This window comes from Manis pentadactyla, chromosome 1, assembly GCF_030020395.1.
Source record: "Manis pentadactyla isolate mManPen7 chromosome 1, mManPen7.hap1, whole genome shotgun sequence".
Lineage (NCBI taxonomy): Eukaryota > Metazoa > Chordata > Mammalia > Pholidota > Manidae > Manis > Manis pentadactyla.
The window spans coordinates 22,382,501-22,398,424 of record NC_080019.1 but is presented as its reverse complement, the minus strand read 5'-3'; the positions used below and the strand labels follow the sequence as shown (position 1 = coordinate 22,398,424).

The window sequence follows — 15,924 nt, the reverse complement described above, 5'->3', positions numbered from 1 at the left end:
CAAACATTTTCTCCCATTGATTTTGTTGATTGTTTGCTTTGTAGAAGCTTTTTGATTTGTTCCCAAGTGTTTGTTTTTGTTGCCTTTGTATTTGGTGTCAAATCCAAAAAATTAATTGCCAAAAGCAATGTCCAAGAGGTTTTCCATGTTTTCTTCAGGAAGTTTTCTGGTTTTAGGGCTCATGCCTAAGTCTTTAATTTGTTTTGAGAAGTTTTTTCTTTTGGTGTATGGAGTAAAATAAGTGTCCAGTTTCATTCTTTTGCATGTGAATATCGTTTGCCAGTTTTTTTGTAACTAGCATTTAATGTATAAATCAGAGAACTGAAATCTATACGATAATTATTTGCTGAATGTATAATATGGTATATGAGGTATGGACTTTGTGCAATACTTAGATTGTCCAAGGATTAAGATTTGCTTTTTGGTATGATAAATAAAAAATGCTTCTAGATAATCTATGATCCACTTTCTCCTTGGCAGACCAGGTCTTTGTTTTGTAGGTTTTATTTATGGGATTTAAGAGCATTAAGTTAAAATGCTTAACTTAAAATACCTAAAGAAAATACATGTGAACTGTAAAACTGTTATCACAATCTGCAATATGTGATAGAAAACATAGATTTGGGGTTTATTAGAACTAGGATTCAGTTCTGTTTCTGACACTAATGAACTAGGTAGTGTTGGACAAGATACTTAATTTCTTTGTAATATAGGAGTCCTTAAAGGTCATGAAGTCTAGCAAATCTGGAGGTTATATAGTATTTAGTCTAGTCCGAATAATATGTCATGGATAGTAGTATCAGTTATTAGCGTATCACTATGTAATAATTGTGAAATTTCCTTTCATTCACTTTATTAGATTTTTTAAACTGAACCTTAAACATAAGTTCTTTTTATTTTGCTTTTCTTTACTGACTTTATGTATTATTTGTTCCTGTGCACATGTAAAATTGGTAGTTTTATGTTTGAGCTATTTGAAGGTTAGTTGAATATCAAACTTTTTTTCTACCTTTGTCTAGTTCTTTATTTTATATTCCTGTTACTGAGTTGAATCCCCCATATTGTCTTTGATCTAGTGGTTGAAATACAGTGAAAACTATTATGAAACGGTTTAAAGTAAACATGGAATTATGAGCTAGTACAAAGTATTTTTAAGTTAGCCTCCCAAGTATGCTTTCCTATTTTTTTTTCTTCTTTTAATTTTTTCCTTCCTTAGTGTTTCTTTTACACTTTTGCTCCCTGTTGAGCATGGAATCTTAAAAAGTGAGAGGGATGCTCAAAATTAAAGATAAAATTTTTTAAGTTAAGAATAATACCATTCCATTTCCCTTTTGATTCTACATTGGTAGTTAATGAACCCCCGGTGTCATGGTACATTCCTTTCTTAATGTATACTTTCTTAATGTATACTTTGCGTAGCCAATTTTGTCATTTCATGAAGAGATGGCAGATGAATAGATCTTGCATCATTATAGCTTAATAGCTAAGCATTAGAATGGTTATTCTAATCCAGTTTTGATTATTACTTATGGTTGTGGACATCTTTCCTAATCTCTTTATATATATTTCTTATCTCTCAGGCAAGAACAGAGAAATGATAAGCTTTACAATATATTTTTTGATAGTAGCTTTTCTATACTTGTCATTTTCTTTACCTTAGGTAAAAATGATATTGATAAATAATGATTAACTTATAAAATAATAGCATAGTTAACTAAAGAAGTACTATAGTCTTTTTAAATGTACAAATCACTATAGTTTTAAGTGCCCTGCCATTGAGATCATATGACTCCTGTGGCACAGTTTAGCATAGCTTTTGACTTTCCAGCCAGATAACCTTATGTATTAATTTTGGCTCTGTCATTTACTGGCTATTTGAGCTGAGACACCATTACCTCATCTTGAACTCACAATAATAATGGTGCCTACCTAGAGTAATTTAGTGAAGAATAAAGGGGATTTAATAAAGTGCCTATTACTGTGAGTCTGTATTCAGTGTTCAATAACACAACTATTTGTTACTATAAAAAGGAGAGCTTTTTTCTATTTTAAGTAATCTCTAGGAGTATCCAACGAAATAGCTGCTTTTTCTTTATCCTATTGCCAAAAGCATGGATATAAATTTTTCTTTTTCTCATTTGAAGGAGAGCATCACATGCACAAAAGGAAAATAAAACTCAATACTGGATATTATATGTCCTAGAATTTACAGGCTATGCTCCTGGATAGGAGGTTTCTTCTGATACTTTCTTGACCTCTCTCTAGCCCTTTTCCTTTTGCCATGTTGCAAGGGGTGAGTTCCGCTCCCCCACAGAGAGAGCTCCTTTGACCACATTCCTTCTTATAGTCCAGGCCCTTCGGCCTTTTGTCTTAGAAAAAAATATTGGTTCTTCCCTCAGTCCAAGGTTTGCCTTTTTTCCTGCCTCAGGTTGATTGATAATGGGACTATCAAATTCCTTAAAGAAAATTCCCACCCCAATTTATAATATATGTTCTGGTTTATGTTCTACACCTGGATTATGCAATCATAATAATTTTCAGTATACTTCCAAAGTGTGGTTTATTCAGTCTGGAATGCACTATTTTTAGAGGCTCAGGATGTTTTAACTTGCCTCACTTTCTATTTTAGCTTCTTGATAATGGTCAGATTAAAAGCTGGGCTTACATTTTCTGCTCTCAGTCTTCTATGGGTAACTTGGAACAGACCATATACGTCCCTATTCAGGCACATGTATACACACAAATATTTTTAAAAATCATACTTTTTATAATTATTTGTGAAACTAAAGGAGCTAACATTGATGGGGCAAAGGAAGACCATGTTAAAGTGAGCTGATGTTTCTTCCTTAGTTTGAAAGTTAAGAGATGCTTCTCTAGCTTCAAAACACAGGGCATATTACTGTGCACTCCTAATGTGCACATTCCTAATGTGTACTTCCTAATGAATTAAAGGTGGGAGTAGAAAAAGCAAAAGAACTATAGCATAGGTAAAAATGGAACTAATAGCTTTGAGCAGTATTGATCAAATTGAATCCAGACAGAAAATTTTTTTCTTCATTATCTTCACATATATTCTAATAATATAAAATATTGTCTTGATAGAAAACTAGACCTCATAATAATATTGAAAAATCTCTTCTATGAAAATGTCTGAATATATTCCTCATAGATAAATAAGCCTCTTTTTAAGCTTTCAATTTCATGGATATCTGAATCATGTTAGTATAAAAAGTGCCTTCCTAATGGATTTCAAAATATAGATAAGAAACTAAGCTAATTTAAAATCTTTACAGTGTATTTCATACAGCAGTTACTTAGAATTTGCTTATATGAAATAGAATATTAGCTCCTGTTATTTCTGATGTATTAATACAAAGTAAAGGTCTGAATATAAAAGCAAGTATTTAGCATAGAAAGCAAGATGGCAATACTCAAGTTGATTAAAAATAGTTTCCTTTTACTTATCTATTGTACTAGTGCTGCTTAAATGTGGTCTGTTCACCGAGCAGCTTGTTACTAGTCAGAAAGAGATAAGTACAGGAATTGAATACAAAGTTAGAAATTTTTGTAGCTTGAATGTCTGGCAGTGTCACACTGTCTAATAAAGCATATGTTTTCATTGTATTTTAAAAAGTAAAGACAAAAACTTGTTCTTCATTACAGATAGCTTTAGAAGCAGTACCTAAAAGTCAATTGATATTCAGTTGTGTTACTTTGAATTAATACTATGTTAAAATTACCTTTGAACAAAAATTAAAGTTATGGCAATATAACAATATTCAGCTGAACAATGTAAATATAGTTAACTATATGATTTATATAAATGACTTATATAAACCTTTGAGGAATTGTTTTTATGCAGGAAATGGGTAAAAATATGTTAGGCACTGAAGGAAAATAAAAGTAAACATGTATCAGAGTATTTCAAAAGGGAGGGCCCTGTAATTTATGTATTATTCTGTTATTCTTTGCTTAAAAAAATAACTGTTTGAGATTATTCTCTTCTTTTTGCCTCTTTATTTTGCTCTATTTTGTTTTTCCTACCTTAAATAAACCCTTTCTTCTTGGTGAGCAATTACTTAGCCTCTCAGTTCTTTGTGAAACTCTCCCCGGTTCTAAATATTTCTTTCTTTCTTATTTTGTCCAAACGCACCACATATATCTTTCTTACAGTTAGCTTATATTGTAATTATTTTTATTCCCTTATCATTGAACTACACTGAGATGGTAGAGAAAAGGGACTGTTTGCTGTGTAGATTAATTTTATGACTAAGTCTACAGTAAGTGTCAGGTGTTACTTCTTTATGTCTGGCAATATTCTAATTGTTTCAGGTCTATTCTTATTTGATCCTTCTCAAAATCATATTGTATATCCTTTTCAATATGAAGAAACTGAGGTGTGGGAAGTTAAGTATCTTGCCCAAATATGAATGTGTCAGAGCTAAAATTTAAATTCATGTTCTGTGACTCTAGAGTCTGTGCCCTTAACCAGTGTTATAGTTTTTATAAGAATGAATTAATTTTTTTTGTCTTTCTGGTTTTCGTGCTTGTTCTTGAACTACTTTTATTTGAAACTTAAGCATAAGACCTACCTATTTGTAGTAGTATATATATTTAACCATATTAGCCTGATACAAGTAAGTGACTCTAGGTTTGTATGCTTTTAAAAAAGTCTATTGGATGTGTAGATATGTTGAGTCTAAAGGTGAGGGTTTGCTTAAGATCACCAAGTTGTGTAAATTAGCAAAAAGTAAAGTTTATGAAATTAGAACTTAATCTCTCTCCCTGTCTTTGTTTCTGAGTAGGTGTGCTTTTGTGTATAATTGTGTATAATCTTATGTGAGGGTATACCTCTGTCTCATTATGATGTTTTAAAATATAATTACTTGGGTTTAACCCTATCTGTTGTTTACCTTCCATGTTAATTTTATTGTTCACAGATACTAACCACATTTTACTTTATTTACCAAACGGATGTATGCAGCCGTTGTTGAAGAAATCAGTTTGTTGAGAAAAGAAAAAAAAAAAGAAAAATCAGTTTGTCTTTTTGGGGAATGTTTTGATATTTACCTAAATAATTTTTTTTTTGTAAGTACCTATTCAAGTAGTGGAATAACGAAAACATAATACTTCATGTGGATTTGACCCACAAGTGGAAACTATAGCCTTCTTAGTGTTGACTTGCTTTTGCAAATAGCATGTAAAAGCATTGTAAAACAAGTATATTATCAAAAGTCTAAAATAAAAAATTAGAACTATGTTAATATTGAAATTATTTTAAAATACTGTCTGCAGACTGCAGTTTGTAGAGATAAGGACCTAACAGTATGTCCAGTCCATTAAAACAGTAAGAAGTGGAAGAGATACATTGATGAGTGTTCTGCCTGTTTTAACCTTGAATGCTATTATCAGGGAGATTTTGCTGTATCTATTTTATTGGCTTATGCTTTTTCATGCTGAGAGAAATCAATACTTTGTGGCATTGGATGACAGAGAGATCACTTCAGAATTAAAGGTGCCTGTCACACATTGTCATTGTTTGACTTTGCTGTTGAGATTTTTAAGCTTTCATTTTTTCTAACTCAATTTCAGGGGTCTTTGTAAAATTTCTGTGAATAACTTTTTTTTTTAATGATTAGACTTTAAATCTGAGTTAAGGGATCAAGTAGAAAGATCTCCAAAAGTGAAATACTGAAAACCTTCTTCATTTGTTGTCCCTTAGATGATTTCTCTTTTAAATGGTTTCCAATGAGACATGTAATTTGTAGTGTAAGTGATTTTGAGACAAATTGGGAAGTAAGGTAGTACACTTGAAGGTGTTTATAGAAAGTATGTTTAGTTAACTCAAATATAATACTCTGTGTGTAGCCATGAAAAAGAAAGAAGATAGAACTGTATGTCCTGACATGGAATGATGTATAGTTTGATTCCAGTTATATAGGAAGTACACCTTTTAAAAAAATTTTATATCAGTACTTTTTGTTTTTATTTTTATTTATTGAGGTACATAGTTTTTAAAATTTGTTTTTAAAAGCAAGTTTATGTTACTTAAAAAAACTTATAAAACCAATATATTCTGATTGTTAATTAACATTAAATGTTACTAAACTGAGAGAAAGGACTTATATAATATTTTTAATTAGCCTTGAACTCTAAACTGAAATTTGTTTCACAGTAATGCACAAACTTAATGAAAGTTTGCTTTGTAATTTCTCATAAAACATGTTGAAACTTAACTTTTAGAAACAATGTGCATTTAACATTATTAGTTTGCCTCCTTTTCTTGATACCGAAAGAAAACATTTGTGAGAAGCCTTCTGCATATGTCTGTACAATCACAACCCCTTTTTGCTTCATGAAGCCAAGTACTGTTCTGATTTTGATTTTCCATTGAGTACTTATGTTTCTTTTAATGTTGTAATTTCATTATAATTTTTGAACTTTACATAAATGGAATCACAAAGTTTGTGTTTGGATTGGGCATATAGTTCAGTGCTATCTTTGTAAAATTAATTTGATTTGGCACATATTCCTGTTTCATTTTCAATTCTGTATGTTACTCCGTGATGGTTAGTTTTTCATAATCTCTTCTGTTGATCAACAGTCAGGTTACTTCCAGTTTTTGACTGTTATGAATAATGCTGCTTTGAACATTTTATGTCTTCTGATGCATATGCTCATGGATTTCTGTAGGGTGGATCACTTGACTGTAAAGTAATTGTTTTTAGTTTTAATAGATGTTACCACACTGTCTTGTAAAAGTATGTCTCTCTCCCAACATGAGTGTATAACTGTTCCCATTACCCTACATTCTCATTAACAATCCATCAGTGCTTTTTATTTTAGCTTTCTGGTACTTGTGGAACGTACCTCATTGCATTTTTATTTTGGATTTTATTTACAAATGAAGCTGTACATCTTTTCTCCTGCCTGTTATATATTATCTATTTTTTACTTTTAAGTACCTGTTCACCTCTTACCCAGTTCCTTAGTGGATATCTTTCTTTTCATTACTGATGTATAGAAGGTATTTATATGTTTGGTATATGAGCTCATTTTTTTGAAATGAGTATTTTAACTACTTTCTGCCCAGTCACTGCTTTGCCCACTCACTTTATATACATTCAACTTGAGGCAACCACACATCTGGTTTCAGTTATTATAGATAGTTTTACACTTGTACGATTTCATATAAATGGAATTATATAGTAGGTGCTCTAATATCAGAATGCTTTGGTTAGCATAAAGCTGTTGATATTCATCCACCTTGTGTCACTCATTTGTTTCTTCCTGTTGCTGAGTAGTACTACTTTGCTCATTCATCTGGAGGTGGATATTGGGTCATATCTATTGTTTGTCTCTTATGACTAAAAGCAATGTATGTGTTTTCATGCAATTAATTTTTTTTAGAAATACGTTCTTATTCATTTTGAAGAAATACCTGGCAATGAAATTGCTAGGGTTTGTCGTTAATTATATTTTTAAGCTAATGAGAAAATGCCAGTCTGTTGTCTAAATTACTTACAGATTTTACACTTCAACCAGCTAGGCAGGTAGGAAAGTTCCATTTGGTCTACATACTTGCCAATATTTGATGTTACTCTTTTTAATTTCAGCCCTTCTAGTGGGTTTATAGTGATAGTTTATTGTGGTTTTTATTTGAATTTGCCTATTGACTAAGCATCTTCTCAGGTGCTTACTAGTCATCCATATACCTTTTGTGAAGTGTCTGTTCACATCCTTTGCCCATTATTGTAAATTGGTTTGTCTTACTGACTTGTAAGAGTTCTTTAGGAAACTGTTCTTTGCATGTTTGGTGAATATTCTTTCCCAGTTTGTGGCCTACCTTTTCATTTCCTAAATCGTACATTTTGAAGAGCAGATTTTATAAATTTTGATTAAGCCTGTAATTTATCAGTTGTTTTTTAAGGTTATCATTTTCTTTTATGGTTCCTTTTTTGGATTTTAGCCTAATAATTCCAGGCTAAGAATCTTCTGTATACCCCCAAGGATATAAAATTTTCTGTTGTGTTTTCTTCTAGAAGTGATTTAACTTTTTTCTTCTTCTATAAAGATTTAACTTTTGCATCTAGGTCTTTGATTCATTTTGAATTAATCATTTTGTGAAGGGTATAAGGCAAAGACAAGTTTTTCTTTTTTTTTCCTGTGACTGATCAGCTGTTTCAGTAACAGTTGTTGAAGATATGCTTTCTTCACTTAATAACATGAACTCTTGATTGCTAATTTTATAGTATGATTCAAAGCATAAAATCCTTCAATTTTGGATTTCTTTGGTAAAATTGTTTTGCTACTCTTGTTTCATTTTTTGTTCATTTATATTTTAAAATCAGCTTATCAATATCCATAAGAAATCCTGCTAAATTTTAAGATGATGTTGAAGCAATAAAATCAACTTGAAGACAGTAGATATTTTAACAATAGTGAGTTTAAAAAATCTGTAACATTGTGTATTGCTACACTTAGTCTTCTTTAATTTCTCTCAATGTTTTATAGTTTTTACTTTATAGATTTGTATATATTTTAAATATATTGCTAAGTATGTCATTTTTTCAGTCTTATTATAAATTGTTTTCTCTATTTTGCATTGTATGTGTTTTCATTTTCCCGTTGTTTATTGCCAGTGTACAGAAATACAATTAATTTTTAGTATATTGACTTTGGTTTTGAGAAACAAACTGAGGTTCTAGTATTTTTTTGTTAGAACTCTTAGAATTATTACACAAACGAACATATAAATGAAGATTCTTTTACTCCTTCCTTTCCAAGCTGTCTTTTTACTTCTTTTCCCTTCACTGAACTGGTTAGAATCTCTGTTACAGAGTATTGAGTGGAAGTCATGAGAGAGGACATACTTGCTTTATCCCCAATTTTATTTGAGTGATTTTCATACATTCCCTTCTTAAGGTTTAGGAAGTGTCTTCTATTCCTAAGTTGTAGGGTGATTTTTGTTTGTTTATTTTATTTTTATCATGAAAGGGTATTGAATCATGTAAAATGGTTTAAAAACCTATTGAGCTCATGGTATGTTTTTCTCCCTTTTTTTCTGTTATATAGTGAATTATGCTGGTTGATATTCAGATATTAAATCAACCTTGCGTTCCATGGAAAAACTACTTCCTCATGATGTATAATCCATTATCTATATAATATATCTATAAACACATATCTGAATATGAATATTTTGTTAAGAATTTTTGTTTATTTATACAGGTTATATTAGTTTCTGATTTTCTATTCCTATAATGTAAAATTAGTAACAATGTATTCCTTGGCCTTAATCATCTGAAAGAGTTTAAGATTTGTATTGTTTCTTCCTTAAATATTTAGTATTTTCTAATAGAACAATTAAAGCCATAAATTTTCCTTTAAACTGTGATTTAGCTGATTCTCACAAATTTTTCTAATTTTCTTTGTGAATTTCATCTTTCATCCATAAGTTATGTGGAGATTAATTGCTTGATTTCCAGTTATTTTGGAACTTTTCAGATTATTTTTACTATATATACATATTTATCCAAAAATCAAAAGGACCTCTAATTTCTATATCTCTTTCTCTGCCTAACTTCTATTCTCTAGTAGTTTGTCTTTCAGATTTCTGTCTTACCACCTCAGTAGACATCTTTAAGCTTCTTTCACATGCAGAAGCTATAGGAGATAGAGTTCCTGGCCCTTGAAAATGTCTTGAGGAAGTGTGGGGAGTAGCATATAATCGAGTATATTTGTCATATAGGGAGCATAAGAGGGCATGTTGAAAGATAGTATGCCATATTACTGAAGTATAGAATGCCACAAGGTCCAGCTAGTAAAATTTGGTCCTAATTGTTCAATATTTTAGAAACAATCATTGACTGTTTTGAGGGTGCCATATATAAATACGCATGTTTGATACCAAAATAAATTCTATGAGACTTAATTGTGAACTATTCATAAGAGGACAATTAGAAGATTATTTGAAGAGCTGAGTTGTAAGCTAATTAAGGTCTATGTTAGGGCAGTGGTAAAAGTGAGTAAGAAGTTTTGCTAAAATGTAATGATTGGAAATGAGGTGAGGGAATTTGAGAAGTCGCAAATGACAGAAAGAGAAAGGCTGGCCCTTTTAAGTGTTTCATGTTTGGGATAAAGATGGTAGGTACAGTTTTGTACATTTTTAACTTCAGGAGCTTATCAGATGATTGGAGATTACCCTGCAGACAGAAGTGTGTTTAGGAAAACAGCTGGGTACAGATATGAAAAATTTGAAAGATAGATGTAAGTTGATAACAGTAGGTGATGTGGGAATGATATTGCCAAGGGACATTTTAACAAAGCCTTTAGAAAATGCCAGCATTTCATGGTGGGGAATAATAAAGGAAAATGTCTGACCACCAAGAAGGCTGATGAGAGTGATAAGAGGGGGATACGAGAAGAATTTTAAGTTCACTCCTCACTGAGCTTTCATTCAAAGAACAAATAGTGAAGTTTGGTAGAGACATAGCATCTGGAAGGAAAGACTAAGTGAGATACTGTTTTATTTCTTTATTTAGAGAGCTCTAGAATAGGCACTTGAATTACAAATGGCCAGTCTAAATCATTTCTCTCTTCTGTTATCATTTTATCTTTTCCTTGCAAGTAAATGCATTTCTTTTAAAAGTAGGTTTAATAATCTTATACTTAGTTTATTAATTCTTTGGTTATGAATCTTAGATTTCTTTAGTAATAATCAAATACATTTGAATCGTTAGTTTCTAAGATGATTTTCTTTTTCAATTCAGATATTTTTGTGGTCATTGTGATGTCGTATTACCTTGTTTATATGTTGCTTACAATAGGAAAACAGAAAAGTTGATGTAAAGTAAAATAGAATGAAAGTATTAGACTTGGCCCTTGATTTTATTGATAGATGGTACGTTTTGATTGGGTTTCTTGGGGTGCCTCTATTCAACCTTTACACATAAGCACATACACATATGCAAGTATGTACACCACCAATAAGTAATACATGTTTGTTCTTGAAGCAGATATTCCTCATCTGTACTTGACTTTGGATATGTCATGCATAGAATATATTATTGATTTTTAATAAGAATGCATTCAAATTACATTTTAAAGATATTTAAAAAATAGATACAAGTTCATTATATCTTTACAAAACAGTCTTGTTTGATTTCCTTTTATCATGTTTTAAGGTCAGATGTGACTCTAATGTTCCACAATGAGACAGTGATTGATAATTGGGAAAGAATAGCCCTTTAATGTGATTTATATCTATAGATTTTGTGTCAGATATGAAAAGTTGCTATTTAAATTGTAAAGGAGGATCCATTAAAGAATATTTTTAACCATTTTACTCTTTAGCTTACCTTGGACTCTTCTTTTTAGAATTACACCTTTTCAAGCAAACTTTAGTAGCTTACCAAATGTTTATGAAATACAGTATGAGAAAGTTAAACTTTCTACCATTAATAAAAGAAGTAATCGGCTAGTCAGTAAAGTCTTTTTTGGTACTTTTACTAGTGTTTAATATGAAGGTATATGGCATTTTGAGAGAGTGTAGAAACCAATGATTTTCTTAATTTCCATGATTAATTTTAATTTCCTCTTACCAGGTGAGGTTAGGTGGGGGCAGATTGATATAGAAGGGAATGTTGACTGTATTCAAATTCTGCAAATGTCTTATAATTTGTCTTTTTGTTTTCAGTGTATGGTTGGATTAGATATGAAGTAACCTATAGAGTGCTACCTAATTCTTGTGTGAATCTGAAAATTTCACATAGCAGTTAATAGTTGTGTTATAGTGAAATAATTCCCTAGTTATCTTCACTTAAATTACTGTCTCTTAAAACATTTATTCATCTTTCTCTTATTTGCTCAAATCGTGTTTTTGACAAACTGTGCTATCCTGTGTTGTTTGATTTAGTCTTCTTTTAAAAATATATACAACTTGCCATTTGCTTTGAATTTCTTATAATCTGGTTCTTAACATGATTTATTTTCTCTACATCAGTGTTTAGATAAAAGAACTAGTTAGCCTTTACCATGGTACAAAACTAATCTCTTGGAAGTTGCCTAAAATCTTCTAATTGTCCAATTCTTAAAGCTAATATAATCCTCTCCTTTTGCAGATGAGGAGAATTAGACTTAAGGAGATACAGAGAGTTAGTTGCCTAAGACTAACAGGAGATACTACGAAGGATGATACTTTAATCTGGTTTTTGTTTTGTTTCCCAAATTTATGTTTATTTATATACATATATAATACATATTTACATATACACTATGATTCTTAGTGTTTTTTTTTTAATCCTCATTCTGCATTTCAGAATTTCTTCAATCTGTTGCTTTTTCTATCTGTATTTGGTACTGGGTCAAATTGTATTGCTTCTCCCCTCCCTGAAATTGACCTGTGTTTTTCTGCTTTTCCTTTTTTTTAAGATTCTCTTTATTCCCATCAAAGAATAATTTACCTTCTTAAAATCATCCATTTTCTGTTTTACTGCATAGCATTTTGTATATTCCTTATTACTTTCTTCAAACATTTTCATTAAAAAACATTTTTAGCTTCAGTGATTTAATGTCAGTGATATACTTCTATTATCACTTCCCTCTTCCCAAACTAAAGGGAATGGGGATTCTTCATGGCAATGGCTATCAAGGTTACTCAACTTTGATCCCTATAGCCTAGTGTTTTGTACAGAGTAAAAGACACTAGTTTCCTTATGTGTGTATCTAAATGTCATATAGGTTGGGTTGCTTTTGGTGTTAGAAAATCCAGTTCATACTAGCATTCAATGAATGAACAGGAACCTAGTGGTTCTCATAAGAAGTCTAAAATAGAAGTCTCACAGTCTAAAGGTAGGATGGTTTTTGATTCAGAAGCTCATGATCCCATTTGGAAGAAACTGTATTTCTGTAAGTCTCATAGCTTTGCTGCCTTTGGTTTTTGGCTTCATCTTCAGGCTCGCTTCCTTTGTGGTACAGAGAGAGCTTGCAGCACTCCTGGAATTATGTACTTCCTCTTTTACACTCTGAAGAGGAAGGAAGGAAATATTTAACAAAAATCCTGACCTTTCCTCTTAACGAACCAATTAAATCAGGTGCCTTTTCCTGAGCCAGTTTCTCAGTGTGGATGTGATTAGTACCCTCATTGGTTTAGGACAGTCAGGGCTCTTTCCTGTTGCTGGGGCATTGCTGAGGGCAGGGTGTGGCAACAATCTGTCTAAACTGGTGTACAGTAGGTAAGGCAGGCAATCAAATGTATCACATACATTAATAGTATTTGTTTCAACATTAAACTTTTGTTACTTATCATAGGTTGTGTATACATATAAATATGTGAACTTGCATTTGGAGGTAGGGGAGAAACTAGTAGACTCTGAATAGAATTAAGGATCAAATTTACATTAATCTTTGTTTTCTTATTTTAAGCAATTAAATTATTAGCATCATAAACATGAAACCAAAGTATCTGAATTCCAGAAGAAAAGATATATAAGCATCTTGGAAACTAGTGACTTTGTTGTTCCTGATTGTTGCTAAAGTATCTTAAAATTTTTTGATAAAATCAGTATCTAAGAAGTACTTTCCAAATGTTAATGGATAAATCACCTGTGAGTCTTATTTAAACCCAGATTCTGATTTAGTAGGTGTGGAATGGGACCTATAATTGTGTATATTTAGTAAGTTCCTAGGTGATTCCAGTGCTGCTGGTACATTTTGCCTAATAGGGTTTAAAAGACAAACTTACACATTTTCTGAAGATGTTGAGAACTGCTCAGTGTATCATTGCAAGCTGCCATTATCTCTTTTATGCAGTAGCCTCATAACTGGTTTCCCTCCTTAACTTCTCTTGTCCCACCACACTCCATTCCCTAAATGGAGCTACAGTGATCATGTTAATATGTAAATCAACCACATCACTCCCCTGCTTTTCCACTGGTATCCTGTTACATTAGAATAAAATCTAAACTTCTTACCATAACTGTACAGTTCTAGATAATGCAGCCCCTGCCTGCCTCTCCAAACTCATTTCATACCATTCTTTCCTTTACTCACTTTGCCAGGAGTGCTTGGCAAACACTCTTCATGCTGCTTGTAATGTGGGCCCCTGCATCTTCACATGACTGGCTTCTCATTTTTCAGGTCTCTGCTTAAATATTAACCACTTATGGGTATATCTTATGAATGATTTGAGAGAAAGAAATTCTTGGGGGACTGTTGTACTGAGGCAGTAAATCACTAAATCTCAGTTAATTCAGTTACTGAGGATATAAAGTAACTAAATTTTTGGTCGATCTGATTCATGTTAGAGATTATTTCATGGTGCATTTTAAAGCTTTTTTTCTATCTTTTTGTAGTATTAATAGATGTTTCTTTTTTCCTATCCAAGTCACTGTGTGCCCAGTATTCTGCAGACAAACGAGAAGATGAGAAGATGTGTGACCATTTAATAAGAGCAGCTAAATATCGAGACCATGTGACAGCAACTCAACTAATCCAGAAAATTATCAACATTCTCACAGACAAGCATGGAGCCTGGGGAAATTCTGCAGTGAGGTAAAGGGATACCTTTAGGATTTGGCCACTGATTTACTATAGAAGGCTTAGGTTTGGATAAATGACTTTGGATATGATCAAGACCAGATGAAGAATAGAGTAATTTTATTTTGTATTTTATCATCTATTACAGATTTAAAGCAAAAGGGAAGAGAAAATCAGTATGGGTGCAGTTATGTTTCTTCGTAGATATTTCAGCTCCCTCAGCTACTTCTAAGAGAATATTTGCTTATATATTTATTCATTTTGAAGTGAACTATTAAGGGGAATACTTATGTAAAATATATTATTAGCTACACATATCTGAATTTATACAAATACAGTATTTTAAGAAATTATTCCCTATTTTATACTTTTGAGCTCTTACACATAAATTTGAAAACGTAGTATGTGTTGTTTTCTTGAATTGCATTGCAAATCGCAGAACTATGATAAAAATGGTTAAATGCCTTCTTTAAAATATTTTTCACTATACCTCCTTTTAAGATCACTGGATTGAACATGCTATTTTTTATTCTAATTTCTATGAAGAATATAATTAAATTACCTTCTAGGACTAAGAAACTTAGATAAATAGTAAAATTTAGTCTCCTTGGAATATTTTATGCTACAGATCTTAGAAACATGTTTGATTCACTTAAGTAATGTTAATGAAAAAGTTCCATATTTTCTCATTAGGGAGTTAAAAGTTCCTCATTTCTGCAAAACTTTTTCAAAAGATAGCAAAATATGAAATTATTACTTATATGTTATATATAGGTGTAATTGGCTTCTATGTGTATTTCAAGTAACTTGCATGTCTAGCAGACATCTAAGTCTAGTTTTAGAAATTTTTCAGTGAATGAGAAATAACTTTAATTTTTAAAAAATCTGAACTTTAAACTTGGTTGAAAGCTGATGTTTTTGTTTTGAGTATAAATAATCACAAATATAAAGTAGATATATCTCATGCTTATTACGAAGAATACTTAAAGTGAATTATATTTCTGGGCATATCATTTTTGTTAGTTAGAGGAAGGAATGCAGGTCAAGGACTTGAAAGCTAAAGGACTGAATAAAGGCAGGGACCATGTTTGTTTGTTTTAATCCTATTCCAGTTGATCTCAACTGCAGGCATAGTCATGGAAATGACATGAATTACTCTCTGGTGCCTTATCTTAAAACATCTAAAAGCCTGTGGTGTGTGTTTGGCTTGGGAGTGGGGAGTGGGAGTGGGGGAGGTTGTATTGAGGGTCTAATGTTGCATATTTGATGTAGTCATATGACATCAGGTACTGCATTAATTAGGGTATTACTTTGAAATATTCCCTGGTGCATATTGGGAATTCAATTTATATTTGTTGGATTTTTTTAAAAAGCATTTATTTTTAA

General features: G+C 31.5%; 1 protein-coding gene across 2 annotated transcripts in view; it reads left to right on the top strand.

Annotated features, from left to right (window-relative positions):
• The window catches only part of LRBA (LPS responsive beige-like anchor protein), a 760,266-nt gene that overhangs the window by 355,019 nt on the left and 389,323 nt on the right, over positions 1–15,924 (top strand). For both annotated transcript variants that reach the window (XM_036887834.2, XM_057493634.1), the window contains one exon: positions 14,387–14,553. In XM_036887834.2, the coding sequence (XP_036743729.2) occupies positions 14,387–14,553 (167 nt within the window). The remainder of the gene's footprint in view (positions 1–14,386; positions 14,554–15,924) is intronic.